Source organism: Neophocaena asiaeorientalis, unplaced genomic scaffold (assembly GCF_003031525.2).
Source record: "Neophocaena asiaeorientalis asiaeorientalis breed wild unplaced genomic scaffold, Neophocaena_asiaeorientalis_V1.1 scaffold7, whole genome shotgun sequence".
Taxonomy (NCBI): domain Eukaryota; kingdom Metazoa; phylum Chordata; class Mammalia; order Artiodactyla; family Phocoenidae; genus Neophocaena; species Neophocaena asiaeorientalis.
This window is the reverse complement of record NW_020185337.1, coordinates 22,180,709-22,196,829: the sequence shown is the minus strand read 5'-3', so window position 1 is coordinate 22,196,829 and position 16,121 is coordinate 22,180,709. Positions and strand designations below refer to the sequence as shown.

Sequence of the window (16,121 nt, the reverse complement as noted above, 5' to 3'; positions counted from 1 at the left end):
AGAAAAAAAAAAAAAAAAAAAAAAACCGGGAGCAATTGAAATATTTCCAAAGTGCCAACTTTGTGATTCCCTCAAAAGGAAAATGTGTGAATAAAGCTCTTAACTGAACCCTAGTATACAGCTTCTAGCATTTTAGCTTACTTTATTTTCCTCCTATTTTTCTTATTTGGGTGACTTTTTTCTAATACACTCTAGTAATACTGAGGTTTTTAGAGTCTTAATCATGGCTATTTAATTATAAATTCTAACTTTATTTGAAATGTGATTTTTAAAGTTTTAACACATTATTTAATTATATTCAGGTACAGTTTTCCCTAATGAAACATTTAAATGGGAAGATGATATTTCCTTGAAAGAATTCGCACTTTTTTTCCAAAATTGTCTTGTGTTCTTTTTTGTAAAATTTATTTTATTGAAGTTTAGTTGATTTACAATGTTGTGTTAGTTTCTGGTGCATATAGCAAAGTGAATCAGTTGTACATATATATATATTCCTCTTCATATTCTTTTCCATTCTGGTTTATTACGGGGTATTGAATATATTTTCCTGTGCTATACAGTAGGACCATATTGTTTATCCATTCCATATATAATAGTTCACATCTGCTAATCCCACACTCCCAGTCCATCCCTCCCCCACCTCCCAACCCACTTGGCAACCACAAGTCTTTTCTCTATGTCTGTGAGTCTGTTTCTGTTTCGCAGGTAAGTTCATTTGTGTCATATTTTAGATTCCACATATAAGTGATGTCATATGGTATTTGTCTTTCTCTTTCTGAATTGTCTTTTATTCTTATTTAGCATTAAATATAGGTTAACCATAATATCTTGAGATTGAAAAAAATAAGACTTATTGCATGCAGGTGCTTAAGCTGAAAGTCAAGTATACAACTTTAAAGACTACCGTTTGGCTTTGAATGGGAAGTAGAGTAATTCAGTGTTTAGGTAGGCATGCTGTGGAGTCGCCCAGATGTAGGATTAAATTTGCCTTTTGCAAATTGCTGTGACTTTGGGGGAATGTTCTATAGTCTCTGTGAGCTGCAGCTTTCTCATCTGTAAAATAATAACATTATCCAACTTATAGCTTATTGCGAGGCACTAAATGCTCAATTGGTAACTATTGGTGTAGCCTCTATGAAACAATTAGTCAATTGATAACCCCTTTACTCCATTCAGAATGAGATGGTTTTATTGCATTTATTTGTTGTCATTTTGCATCAGTACTTTCTAACCGAATGTTTTCAAATTCCAAGCCTTTGATTGGAAGACAGATCACAGTCTTCCTTTTAATACTCACTGCAGGTGTTCTCGATTTCCCTGAGCCATACCACAAGCCCTGGCCTCTATGACCCTATGCTTAGTATAACCCACATCAATTCTGAATTCCATTTTGTGTATAGTCTGTTAGTTTGGTCCATTTGCTTTCCTCTCCACAACCTCATTCATACCCAAATATATTTCTAAATATTTTGTTCTGTTCCAACTTGCAAAATATCCTTTATATGACCTTTAAAAATATTGTCTATTTTGAAAACTAGGTGCATTTTCCTCATCAGCTCCCCCACACCCTCCTGCAGTCTACCTCAGCCTTACGTTGGCACCTTCCCCGGTCTGCTCATGTAGGGCACAGCCGTCTCTCTTACTTTGCTAAACCATGTCTCTATTTTACATGATACCTCCTCTTAAAGGATTTGTTATCAGTAGAATATTGTATAGCAAACAGTCCCTAACTAGGTCTCCCCTTTCTATTAACTCATTCCTAGATTTAATTAAATGGGATCACATAATTTTGGCACTTGTATCTATCTTAGATATTAGTTAGTCTAATCTCCTCATTTTGCAAATGAGAGCACTGAGGCCCAGAGAGATCAGTGCACAGAAAGTATTGCCTGTCTTTTCTTTCAATTAAATTAAATTTCATTTAAAATTACCCCTTGAAAGCAGAGATTACATTTTATGCATATCCCATGTGTCTGTAGAATCTAAGTTGCTTTGGTGCTAATAAAACAATTCAACACTATAAAAGATTTTGATGTAATTTTCATGCCTAATTACCAAAACAGTGTGCCTATAACAGGTGATGCTTGTTTCAATGGATAATGGCAACAGCAGAAGGTTACCTGGAACTTTTCCTGAGCCATATTTCTATGGTTGTCCCCTGCCCTCTGTTAGGCCTTTGGATAAACTCTATGCCCATAAAGGGCAGGGTGTGATGTGATAGAACAGAGTTCACGTGCTTTGAAGCTGGACATATCTGAATCAGAATTTACCACTTGCTACCTCATGGCCTTGATTAAGTCATAGAACCTCTATGAGCCTTAATGGGAACAATAATACAAACCTGAAGTGGGAATTAGAGATGAATTATAATAAGCAGCCAACAGATAAGTGTTCCGTACTTGGAAGCTATTATTATTAAAGTTTATTTGATATTACCTAGGGGGAATGCATGCAAAGGATAGATACAGCAGTCTTCAAAACAGTCTTCCAAAAGGAAGGAAGAGAGCAAACAAAACTGATGGAACTAGAGAAAATGTCTGATATGGATGCTCACTCATTTCATTAATTTTTTTTAAAAGCCATAAAATATTAAGGCTCAAGATGAATACATATATACATACATAAAGGAGTGGGGACCACAACAACCTGTAAAATATAGTTTAGAAATAAAAACAGAAACAAGAAAAATAAGTCAGTCACACCTTTTTTTTTTTCCCTTGTTATTTGGGAAAAGCACAATATTTTGCTTGATGGCTTTTACTACTCACTTTTCAGCCAGTCATATGGATTATATGGACCATAGGCAAAATAAGTAAACTGTATTATGGTTTTTTTTTTTTTTGCGGTACGCGGGCCTCTCACTGTTGTGGCCTCTCCCGTTGCGGAGCACAGGCTCCGGACGCGCAGGCCCAGCGGCCATGGCTCACGGGCCCAGCCACTCCACGGCATGTGGGATCCTCCCGGACCGGGGCACGAACCCGTGTCCCCTGCATCGGCAGGCGGACTCTCAACCACTGTGCCACTAGGGAAGCCCAAAGTATGTGATAATTTTGATTGGAAATAATAGCAATGAAAATAAACCCATTGTAGAATTATATGTTTAAAAATATATATGTATTCACATCCATACAATGTGTTGCATGTACACACACACAAATACATTAATAAAGGAATCATTAAATGAAAGAAATTTGAGAAATCTTACTCATTTGCCCTAGAAAGCTATGCTCTCCTTCTCATAGGCTCCAACTCTTAAGTCTGACATGTTGTTTGATGGCCCACAGGGATAAGTAGACAAAGAAAATAGGGAGACGATGAAAGAATTCATGCTCACTGAGAAACTACATTCCAGAAGAATCCCTGATTGCTGAGAAAGCAATCCCAGCTGTGAGGATGGACCTAGTAGTGCCCAGGAACTCTCTGAACAAGGCTAGCGTTATCCCTGGAACTTCAGCTTAACTTGGCCTCTTTCCACCACTTTCACTGTCGTGGAGGAATACTTTGTCAAAATACACATTTTCTTGGCTGTCAAATTTTGAAGTTATAGTATGATGTGCATGTGTATATCCTTCGAAATTTGTGGATGAGAATATCCAGTTAACAGTAAAGAAATAAAGGTGGTAAGAATAATCAAATACTATTTCAAGTGGAATTAACTGAAAAGGGAATTCTTGTAATCATCATGGCCATTCTCCCTCCACTCTTCCACTTCAGTCTTTTCTGCAGCTGAAATCAGAATGAAGGTGAATGGTATTACGTCCTAATAATGTCCCTTGTAAGGAAAGAAAGAGAAATGATCTCCTAAAACTCTATCGTAAGTTCAGCACACTGATGGGCTTGGTGTCACTGGCCAGACCTTGGTTTTGTTCCTGCTGCACCTGCTACGCAGGGAGGGGCTCAAATTTTTCATCTTGAGCTTTGGTTGTCTCTTCTGTAATGTGGTCACATCGGTCATGCATCCTCCCAGTACTTAAGCCCTTGACATAGTACTTGCACAGGTAAGTGTTTTAAAATGCTGGCTGTTATCTTCTTCTAAATTTGTATAAGCTACATTATAATTATGCTCTTGTACTAAGCCAACAATTGAGTTTTATTCTAAAGAAAACCCAATGGTTTGTTTGTATTTATTTATTTTTTAAGTAAATTTATTTATTTTTGGCTGTGTTGTGTCTTCATTGCTGCGCGCGGGCTTTCTCTAGTTGCGGTGAGCGGGGACTACTCTTCCTTGTGGTGCGCGGGCTTCTCATTGCGGTGGCTTCTCTTGTTGCGGAACACGGGCTCTAGGCACGCGGGCTCAGTAGTTGTGGCTCGTGGGCTCTAGAGCGCAGGCTCAGTAGTTGTGCAGGGGCTTAGCTGCTCTGCGCCGTGTGGGATCTTCCCTGACCAGGGATCGAACCCGTGTTCCCTGCATTGGCATGTGGATTCTTAACCACTGCGCCACCAGGGAAGTCCTGGTTTGTATTTAACATGCATGTTTATTTCTTCTTGAATCACAGTGGATCTGTGGTCGACCCTAGACTTTACCACTAGTTCATCGACGTCTTTGGATAAAAGAGAAGAATTTGGTATTCAGGTCATTATTTCTGAAAAGCTAAGGAATCAGCAGCCTACATGGCTAAATGAAGATTTTAGAAATGGCATCTCAGCAAATGTGCTATCAAGAATGCACCTGCATTTTCAGGCTGTTCTCAAACAGCAGTTTGTTTCCATAGCACCTAAGTAGAGAAAGACAAAATCTCCCATTCATCCCCCAAAGCAGAAAACACCAGGTAGTTCCAAATTCCAGGTTTTGGTAAGGAAAGATGATGATATTTTCCAATACACATTAAAGGTTGGTTTTAGAATTTTTTTTTCCTTTGTTAACTAAAAGTCATTCTTAGGCTATAATTTGAACTCATATTAACATTCAATGCAAAAGACTAATACTTGTCTTACGAGACAAATCGTGCAAGTTTCTAAAATCTAAAATGTCATTTTGCTTAGTTTAGAAAGTGACATAATAAAAGAGAAAACACCTCCTTGCTAAAGATGAACCTAGGAGGAGGAGTCCAAGAAAATTTCAGAATGTAAAGTCAGTATGATCAATAATGAGAGGGAAGGATTTGTGTCATAATTTATTCATTCAATTGTTTAAAAAAAATTTTTTTTTAAAAAAACCTTCTAGGTACTTGGCACTTTGCTAAATGCACTGAGACACAGAATCATGTAAAACAGTCTCTGCCTTCATGAAGCTTCAGGAAGCCAAGGAGAGAGGCTGGACCATCAAGGGTTATACCACAGGGTAGAAAATGCTTCATCATCAAGCAGACAGAGGATGCTGCAGAACTTCATGGGAGGGAAGACAAGGGGCTAAAAAAGGAAAAAAAAAAAAAAAGAAGCTAAAGAGAGTCACAAAAGAGACTATTCAGAAAAAGCAGAAACAATTTTAATAAAGAAAATGTCTGCCCTTCTAAAATCAAACACATTTAATACTATGTCTGTATAATACACCAAAGATATGTCTTGCTCTTTAAAATATCTTCCCTCCCAATGATTCTGAGGCTCAATCATGATTACAGGGTACATGAAATGAAGTATATTAACATGACACAACCCCCCAGTATATAGTGCACGATTGGTAAGATTCCACAGGCACACAGTTCACACAGGTTAAGATGAGCCACGTGAGGTGTCCTCAGTTTTCCTGTATTTACCCCTGCTACCCAGGGTGGACATTCTTTCAACACTGTACCTCGGTGTCCTTTGAAAGATGGACATTGAAAGTTAAAAATGAGTTAGTATATAGGCACTGATGTATAGAAAATACACTTTGTGGTTATATATATTGTAAGCTGGAAATAAATGCCTTTGAATTACGTGTGTATTTATGCGAGGAAGCCTGACAAACACTGAACAGTCTGTGAACAATGGAAAGCCTCTCGACCATCAATTCAAATAAATATAATCCAACCATATGCAGCAATAATAATTTCCTTGTTAAACGAACTGCTCTGAAATCATTTGGTTGTCAGGTACCAAAATAGTTTTAAAGTTAGGGAACTGCTGTCCCACTTAATCCTTGTGGGTGGCCCAATTCCCCAAGATATTCACAGCTGAGAAGTACTTTTAAATGTATTTTTTATCTTACGTGATAATCAATTAGGAGCAAATGAAATCCTGTCTTAAACTTTCAAAAAAATGCAAATCACTTTTGAATGACTTCAGACTAGGCATAGAGGACACAGACTCTCTTTTAGCTCACAGCCTGAATGCTGCTTTTGCATGCCATCACCTCTGTAACAGGCTGAAGCTTGACGCCTAGCCTTACACAGGAATGCCCAATCTACTGACGATCTCATCGAACAAGGATGGCCCAATCAAGCGAGAGCATCAGGTGTAGTGCTTCTGAAGTCAATGAACAGTAATACTTTAAAGAAATTTCCTTCTAATAAATACAATATAAAAGCCTTTCTATTCTATGCATAAGTTTACAAAAATGCACTTCAAAGATGTCTGGTCAAAACCATCGCCAGAAGATTCCAAAGCCCACACGTTTTGTTCCAAATATAATTATGACAGCTACTACAAAAGCAGTAAAAAGCAAGACAAGAAAATCTTGATCTTTCTTCAATGATTTCAACCCTATTCCTTGGGAGAACAGGAATTAAAGTCTTTGCGGGTTGTGCTTGGTTTTAAGCAGATGTCACCTGGGACCAAATGCTACGGCAGGTTCAGATTTTTTCATTATCATCACTGTGGATCTTTTTAAGCATGACTGGGCTTGGTTGCTTCAGAGACGTCTTAGAAACATCCGTGTGAATGGTGGACATGGCGATGGTCTCGTAGTCGTCATCCTGAGACCGGAAATCACAAAAGTTAAAGAAGAACTGCAGGTCTCTCTGGAAGTTTTTGTTCAGGAAGCCATAAAATATGGGGTTGACACAGGTGGAGATCATGGCTGTGAGGTGGCAGAGCAGGAATAACAGATTATGGTTGCACGTAGCAATGATCTGATGATTCCAGTCGAACACGGTGTTGAAGATGGTGAGCGGCAGCCAGCAGACCGCAAACGCCACCACGATGGACAGCAGCATGACGTTGATTCTTTTGGTTTCGCTGGACCTGTACTTACTGTCTCTCATCTTGTCCATCATGTTGTTTCTTCTTTTTAAGCGTATATATATCTACAGGAGGGAAAAAATAAAGAGTTCAAATAGAATCACTCATTGAATGAGGACTCTTGGAGAAAGAAGGTAAAAACGGAAACGGTGGCGGGGGGGAGGTGGGAGTTTTCTTACCTTGAAGTAGCAAATAAATATAAAACAGAGTGGGCCAAAATACTGCAGCACCAAGAGAAGAGTGGTGTAAGACAACCGGTGAGAGTCTGATGGAAATTTATCAAAGCAGACGTACTTGTCCTTGAACGCATCAAGGGTCACATTCTGGAACGGTTCATCCGTCAATACTTGGTAGATCAGGAAGGGCAGAGAAGAAGCCACAGCAAGGACCCAGATGACAGCAATGCCTACGTAAGCATGTCTATTACTTGGTCTCCAGCCCCGTGGATTGATGATCAGCTGATGCCGTTCCACGGCAATGAGGACCAGAGAGAAGATAGACACAGTGATGGAGACACACTGCACAAAAGGGTTCAACTTGCACACTGCCTCACCAAAAACCCAGTGGTCCATCAGCGTGTAGACAAACGTGAAGGGGAGACACATGATAGCAACAAGCAAGTCTGAGAAGGAAAGATTCACAATCAGGATGTTGGTGACATTTCTCAACTCCTTCTGTTTCAAGATGATTATGATCAAGGCCAGGTTTCCAGAGACCCCAAGAATGATCACAGCTCCATAGGCAAGAGCTAACGTGAATATCATGGCCAAGGGCAGATGACAATCGTCATTTTCGAAAGCCAAAAACTGGGAATTCTTCTCTGAAAAATTATAATAGATTGAATGATTTTCTACCTGGGAAAATAACGTTGAATTCATTTTGACTGGTTTGGCTCTTACAGATGACTTTAGACAAATGGACAATATGTTTCCTCAAAGCAGGTCAAAGACTCAACTTATTTTTATTCTCCATATTGGAATCCATTTCTCAAAATTATTCTGAATTCTTCATTCCCTTGAACTGAACAACCTGTAAAGAGAAAATGACCGATTGCATTACTAATTCTATTGACGGCAGTCAAAACGAATTCTGATTCATAGTACTGTTTAAAGGGAAGACACTGAAATAAACAAAATGTATTCTATATATACATCTTCTTTTAAATAGTAGAAACAGTGCAAACAATTTGAAAAACAACTTTAGTAATACTTTTAACTTGATGTTGCTTTCACATTGAGTTTCAGCAAAATGCAGTGGTCTGTACATTAGTAAGGTGTGTACAAATCTCATGCCCAAAGTCTTACATGAACGACCATGAACACTTACATGAACACTGTAGGAATATGAAGGTATAAAAAAAAAAGGACAGATTAAAACATATGAAAAAGATATGACACCAACAAAGGAACACACAAAAAAAATTTACCTAATTCTTCCTCTTACTATAAAAAAGAAAGAATTTATCAAGTTGTAGTAATAGCCCCACCAACAGTGAACTGCTCTTTAAGGAGATGGTCGATACAGTGAAACATCAAGAAACTTTGTCCTGTGAAGGACTGCTGACGGAAATGAAGATGTTTAATCCAGAAAAGACTCACTAGGAAGGGTACAAACATCTTCTCACGTTGGAATGGGTAACATGTGGTCCCTGGCTTGTGGCTCAGAATCTTATGTCCTCTCAAGTTAGAAGTAGGATCAAGGGAAGTGGATTACATTAAAAATATTTCATGTCATTATGAGGAACAAAAGTTTAATCAAATGGAATGAACTGTCTGTAAACCAGCAAGTTCTCCACAAGCAACAGTTTGTAAGTACTCCTCGAAAGGCTTGGGGAAGTTCTCACATTGTGTGGGAGATTCAACTGGGTAACTCTGAAGCTCTTTCTGCCTTTAAGATTCTATAATATTATTAACATGTCAGAAGCTTTCAAAGGATTTCTAAGGTTTTCTTCACGGAAATATCCTCCCTCCCCACTAGACTGTATACAGATACAATGCAGGGATCTAAATTGTAGTCGTACTTTTGATCTTTCACAGCATTTTGTGATAGGAATACTCTTTTCTTACCAACAGAACAAAACACAGACAACAGTCCTGTAGAGCTTAAAAGCTCCTTTAAAAAAAAATCTCTGATTTCCTTTACGTTATTAAGTAAATATAAGAGATGGGGTTTCTTATGTTAATTAACAGGCCATTGTGCTTGCGTTAAGAAACAGAATTGCACTTCTTTCTTCTGTGAGGACAATAAAGAAAATCATGCAGAGTTACTTCCATTGAAAAGGAGACAAGAACTTTAATGAACAAAATATGCTTTTGCCTTTTAAGTGATGCCATTATTGAACCTTCCCTTTTTGCTTTTGCTTTCTAGAATATGGGTACTTTTGCTTTCTAGAATATGGGGTGTTTTTATTATAAAACTACAACTTATAAAACTGAAGAATAAAAAGAAAGGTTGCTACCACTTAGTGAGAATGAAAGCATCTATCTGGACTAGGAAAGGTATCAAGTGTGAACGTTATAGAAACGTTCTCCCCTCTTCTTGTCAACAGCCTGGAAAGACTCCTGAACCTCCTTGGTAACACACTTTTCTCTCAAGAATACCAAAGAGAGAGAATATCTGTGTCTCTCAGTGTCTGAGAACAAACCTGCAGCAAGCAAGCGCTAATCTAAAAATTCTTTGGAAATTTCGCCCTAAAGAATTCAAGAAAATTTCGCATCATACGTCCTAGTCAGGTTGCTGGCAAGATAGTGAACGTCACTGCACAGGTATCTGAGTTTTTCTTCATTAGTAGAACTAGCATGACAGGAAAATGCATCCTCTAACGCCCTACCCACGGCTCCCCCTCTGCACACAGTGCCAGGTGAGACACACAAGGTAGGGACCACTGAGCCTCCTGGACCTGACACTTGAGGACCGCTACTCTGCCTTGCACTCCCGGTCTAACAACCCCACGGGGCATGTTCTGTACCAGGCGGGCAGGTCCCTTCACAGGCACCAAGTGCCCTGGCCCGTTTTAGCTTCTGCATCTTCGCCTCTGCAACGCCTCATCACGCATCCAAATTCTACCCATCTTTCAAAGCTCCATTTAGTCCCTTAGATCCTTCATTGGCTCTTCACAACGGTAATATTGTCTCTTGAAGGTAGGTACTACGTATATTTCATACTACTTTGCGAATATTAGATTTAGAATAAAAGTGTGTTGATGACACAGTAGGTGCACAGATGGAATAATAGGTTCTTGTGTGATTGCTATTAACATCAACAGCTGAATTCTATTGTCGACTGATAAAAATCCACAGTCTAAAAGCTGAGAGCTATGTTTTATTCGGCGGACTCGCTGAGGACTCAAGCCCGGGAGGCAGCCTCTCAGATGCTCTGAGGGACGGCTCAGAAGAGGTCAGGGCGCAGCCAGGATATACAGGAGTTTCTGCAAGAAAAGGCAGGTAGCTGGAACTTCAAAAGATTGCTGTTAACTAAAGCAAACCAGACATCTCAAGTTAATGAACTTAGCACTTTTCTATGTATGGGAAGGTACAAGAGTCTGGGCTGCACTGAAATATTATCTGGAGCCAGTATCCTGTTCTCTCCTATCCAGAATCCCCTCAGGTGCACCGTCCAGGGTGACTGCAGGGGCTGATGGCTTGATGCCCACAACATCCTTTGTTTACTGATACGGCAGGCGGCAGGGGACATTCTTGTCCACACTATCATAGTCCTTTGACATGCCAAATGGATGTTAATTATAAGAGCCATTTTACTAGGTCAGGTACATGGTGTGTGGGGAGGGGAATGTTCCACTTTGTGCAAAAAAAAAAAAAGGAATTGTTTCTGAAAGAGAATTCATTCATCCAATAAATATCTATTGAACACTATTTTGTGTCAGGCAGGGTTTTAGTGGAGACAACAGTGAAATTCCCATTGAGTTTCCAGTCTTGTGTGCAGAAGCAGACAAGAAAAAAGAAATCAGTAAAAGAGACAGGACACAAGACAGTAGTAAGTGCCATGGAGAAAAATAAAGCAAGGAAGGGGACCTGGGATTGTTGGGGGTGGGGGGGCGGGAGGGCCTCTGACTGCCGGAGAAGATGGCGTGTGAGTTAAGACCCGACAGTGAGGAAGGACGCCAGGCAGATGCCTCAGGGATGCATCCCCTGTGGAAATAGCAAACATGAAATCTTTACGACTGGAGTGTGCTTCGTGTGCTGAACAGAGGAGAAGCGAAATAAATGAGGGAGAGACTATAGGGGAGTAGCGGGGAGGGTAAGCAGGGGAGAAACAGACGCTGCAGGGCCTTACTCCGTGGGACAGTCTTTGACTTTTTCTCTGAGAAAGACGAGGACTCCCTGGAGAGTCTTTGGTAAAGGCATGAAGTTCTATGACTTGTTTTAAAATTATTGCTCTAGCTGTTGTTTGCAAGGACTTAAGACAGGAGAGAGAAGTAGGGAGATTCATTTAGAGGCTAGTGGAATAATCCAGGTGAGAGATAACGGAGGCACAGACCAAGGTGTTTGCAGTGCAAAGGAAGAAAGAAAGTTTATATCTACCAACTGACTTTGACAAAATTCACTGCATATGGGACTTAACACAAACACTTATTAAATTATTACAAGGTATGGGCTGCAAAGTTTTCTTGCAGATGAATTTAGGTTAAATATACTGAAACTCTACTCTGATCCCTTTGAAATTATATTTGCTAGACATATCCTGTGAGAAATAGCAGTTTTCTTACTAAGTAGAAGTTAACTTAGCTATACAGAAAATGCAAACCTCACATTTTTTTAATGTATTTGAAATCAGACTCCTTTGCTAAGTGCATGCCATTCCAGTTGGGTAAAACAGTTCTGCATTGGATAAAATGTGTATTTCCAGCCTACCTTAGTATAATCTCAAGGATGAATAATTGTCAGAAAATAATATTGGGAAAGAATTTACATACATCATCTTTGACAAGGAAAATGATTTGATATTTACTATTCCAATATATATTTCTAAAGTAAGGTATGCCACTACAGGCACTGCAAAAATGAAAGGTTGTTGCCTTTCACTATAGCTGCCATGTGCTTTTAGAGACAAAACAGAGACACTACGTACATCCAGTTGGCAAATGAGCCCCCTTCCAAAGGGAAACTTGCTTCTCCGTTCCAATTTGAATGCTGGCCTTTACTGCCTGCTGTTCTTAGAGCTGTTACTGCCTGAGAATACCGCTCTCTGGTCATAACGTGCCGCAGATAAATTTTGTCATATACTCAGAACCGGCTGCTTAACTCCCCTGTTTTTGCAAAAGAAATCAGCCTTGCTACATGCATCCTCCCAAAGTTACTGCTAGTTTATTCACATGAGTTACATAATTCTCTGTTCCTTTCCCTTCCAGGAGGGCTTGCTCAGCTGACAGCTGCCTTAAAACAATAAGGAAAGACTAATAAAGCAGTAGTCACCCACTGAAAAGCGCTCAGTCTTTGGTCATGGGTGAGGAACCCGGCCGGCAGCTTTCTGCTCTCACGGGGGAAGCAGCCTGCAGTCCAGGGACTGACAGCCGCTGTTGCTGGGACTCCCCTTCAGGCAGAGCCAGGCAAGCTCCGTGCTCCCCGGCCCCCGCCTGTGTGCCACCCGACAAGTTATGCTTTCCCATAGGGTCCTGGTGGGCACGGCAAATCTGAGAACTCTTTAAAAAAAAAAAAAAAAGGAATGTCAAGACACACTTGCTCACTGTCCCCTCCCCTCCCCTAGGTTTTTCCTGAGTTACCAAACTCAGGAAATGGGATGTGTTAAATCAAAATTCCTGTCGGCACGCTTATGCGCCCACCTTTTTCATACCGTGTAACTAGATGACTTGCCCCAACCTGTCCTCATTCCTAATACTCCCTCCCTCCCCGCCCCCCCCATACACACACATTTGCCACCCATTTGTCAGATGTCTCTACCCATGATGATGAGACTGGCAGCGCAGAAAACATCTACAACAACCAGAACCAAACGAGCATTGCCCAAACTTAGTTGACTCTGGCCCAGCATCAGTCCTTAGAACATTGGCCTCTCTCCAATCTACCTGGAGACCACCGGGCCACTCTTAGGCCACTTTCCTCTCCAGTCCATCCGCAATCTCCTACCCAGCCGCGCTCCACCACCACCGGTGTAAAGGAGCTGAAGAGCTGGACGATGGAAACTCGGAAGTAGGGGACAGTATGATGTCTCCTGGGGACGCATAGCCAGGCTGGAGAGGCCAGCACCGCGGGGCAGGGCTCGACGCAGCCCGCGCGCGGGGCGCCCACCGGGGCCCCGGGTCGCTCCCCGCGCACAAGTGCGCCGCGCAGGGCGAAGGCCGACCCGCGAGCCCTCCTCCCCCGGCCGTCCCAGCCGCGCGTTCTTCCGCAAAAGCTCAGCGCGGCCACGCCGCAGAGGCTCGGGAAAGATGCCAAAGGTAGCGAAGGAGGGAGGACGACGTCTCACCAGAGCCAGAGGAGGGGGACTCGGACCCCGTAGGGAACCCCCGTAGAGAGGCGTCGGCCCCGCACCGCAGGCGGTCCCGGGTGGCCGGTGGTCTGGAGCACCTCGCGACCCGCCCGCGCGGGGACCGAACCGAAGGCTGCCTGCGCCCCCGCCGCTCCCCAGAGCTCGTTTCGGGACTCGCGTGTCCTTTCTTCCTCTCTCATCCTTCACCCCATCGGTGACAGATTCCTCTAAAGTCAGTCCTTTCAAAGGTGTACTCTTGGAACTTACCCTCTCTGCCGGATCCGTCTTTTAGCACGATGATTAAAGCGGGAAGGGCGGTCGTGGAAGAGAGCGGAGCGGGAAGGAAAGCTCGCGGGTGTTTCTCCGGCTCAAAGCCTAAAGGTTGGTGGGGAGGGGAAGAGCCGCCCTTGAAGCGGAGCTCCACCTCGTCTCGGCCACGTGACAACCCCCGGGCGGCGCCGCAGACCCCCGCACCCCTCCCCGGGAATTCGGGGGGCAGCGCGGGAGCCGCGCGCGCTGTCGGACCGCGCGCCCGGGGCGGTGGTGCGCGCTCTGCGCTCGGCGGGGCCAGGAGGGAGGCGCTGCGCCGGGCTGAGGTCGCGCCCGCGCGCCGTCGCTGGCTGTCGGTGCCACCTCGCGGCGGAGGCTGAGCCGGCGGTGCGGGCCGCAGCGCGAAACCCAGCTCCGGGGAAGGGGACGCGAAGCCCACCGCGACTGCGCCGCTCGTGCGTGCCTAGCCTCTCCTGTGACGTCCGGAGGTTTCTCACGCCGGAGCCAGAAGTTTTTCCTTTTTGGCAGTGAACAAAGAGAAGACCTTAAAGAAGCAAAAGTAGCGAATCTCCGATAAGATGGAAGGGGCTTTTTTTTTTTTAAGTCCTTCTTTCTCTCCGCTAGAAAAATGCATTGAGGCAGATTTGTTCCCGGAACCGAGCTGCTCCTTTCAGGGAAGCACGAGGAGAGGAACATTTTCTTGCGGGTCAGGAAGAGTCAGTGCCGTTTCCTCGGTACTTAATCTACTACCGTACAGAACAATATGAAGGAATAAAAGAACAGAATGAACACAGAACACGTTGACGGTGCAAAGCCATCCTGGTGCCTGATGGTTCAAGCTAATTGCTGATACACTGCCCTCAGGTGTTTCACATACTTCTACTCTACTTCGAAAAGCCAAAGTTGTGTAACACACACACACACACACACACACACACAGAGTGATTACTGATGCAGATGAATACAGCTTCTTCCAAATCAAACTTTCAAGTAATAAAGAGTCTTCCTAATAAAGATACAGGACACTGCCTACGAGATGCATACAAGTTTCATTACATAACAACCATGATCGCAATCTGTCTTCAAACTAAAAGCAGAACAAAATTCTGAGACAAATGGAATTACTTGAACTTCGTTGAAAAATGTTTTATTTTTCTAGTTATTAGACTGAATAAATACTATTTAAAGCTCAGTAGAAACTCTAACTCATTCATTTATATAAATTATGATGTACACAATCTCTGTTGTCCCCCCCGCCCCGCCGGGAAAGGTTTCTAAAATATTTGTAATTAGGTATATTTTTATAAAGTTGGAAAGGGATTATGACCAAGAATCGATATATCACAGTCAGGTAATAAATGCACTCTAACAAAATATATGAGCATATATTTTTTAAACCCACTAGTGATTAAGGAATAGTAAAATGGCACATATATTTTCTTTCTTTTTCTTTTTCTTTTTTTAACCAAGGATGAAAATATAAAACATAATTTAGGAATTTCAGTTATTTAAAGAGCAATAACTCATTTAGGTTTCTATTCACTCTCTGTTTATCCCTTAAGTCACATTCTGTTCATAGAAGCAAATTTACCCCAAGGTCTTCATCATCTAATTGGCTCTTTTTAGTCTGCTGCAAGAATTACAAATGAAATAATTTAATTCTCTGAAAAGAATACATTTTTAGGTAAATGTTTTTGCTATATCAGCAAATATTTTGGACTTAAGAATATAATTTGGACTCATTAAAAGACACTTCCCTTTCTGTGTTTTCCAAAAATACTAATAAAAGCATGTCTGCAAGAATACCTGAATTACTGTGGCCATTGTATTTTGTCATCTTATTAATTTTTATAAAGTACCCCCCAAGTCCAATTTACAAAGCTGTATTCTTTTTTTTTTAATTAATTAATTTATTTTTGGCTGCATTGGGTCTTCGTTGCTGTGCGTGGCCTTTCTCTAGTTGCGGCGGGCGGGGGCTACTTTTCCTTGTGGTGCGCGGGCTTCTCATTGTGGTGGCTTCTCTTGTTGAGGAGCACGGGCTCTAGGCGCACGGGCTTCAGTAGCTGTGGCAGATGGGCTCAGTAGTTGTGGCTCCCGGACTCTAGAACGCAGGCTCAGTAGTTGTGGTGCACGAGCTTAGTGCTCCGCGGCATGTGGGATCTTCCCGGACCAGGGATCGAACCCCTGTCCCCTGCATTGGCAGATAGATTCTTAACCACTGTACCACCAGGGAAGTCCCTAAAGCTGTATTCCTGAGATATTAATAACAAATACCAGTCTTTGAAAGATCATTGCTCTCAAAGACT

At 42.1% G+C, this 16,121-nt stretch overlaps 1 protein-coding gene across 1 annotated transcript; it reads right to left on the bottom strand.

Moving 5' to 3' along the window:
- Positions 1-5,403: 5,403 nt before the first annotated feature.
- NPY1R (neuropeptide Y receptor Y1) lies at positions 5,404-13,957 on the bottom strand. The gene is made up of 3 exons (XM_024736127.1): positions 13,813-13,957; positions 7,278-8,127; positions 5,404-7,163 (listed from the first exon to the last, which is right to left on the bottom strand). Exons 2-3 carry the CDS (start codon positions 7,974-7,976, stop codon positions 6,711-6,713), a joined length of 1,152 nt encoding a protein of 383 aa, XP_024591895.1. The 5' UTR covers positions 7,977-8,127; positions 13,813-13,957; the 3' UTR covers positions 5,404-6,710.
- Positions 13,958-16,121: the final 2,164 nt, after the last annotated feature.

Excerpts from the sequence above, each read along its gene's own strand:
- NPY1R (XM_024736127.1), bottom strand. The coding sequence starts at position 7,976 with ATGAATTCAACGTTATTTTCCCAGGTAGAAAATCATTCAATCTATTAT. Across the intron at positions 7,164-7,277 it reads TATTTATTTGCTACTTCAAG|ATATATATACGCTTAAAAAG; the intron begins GTAAGAAAACTC and ends TCCCTCCTGTAG.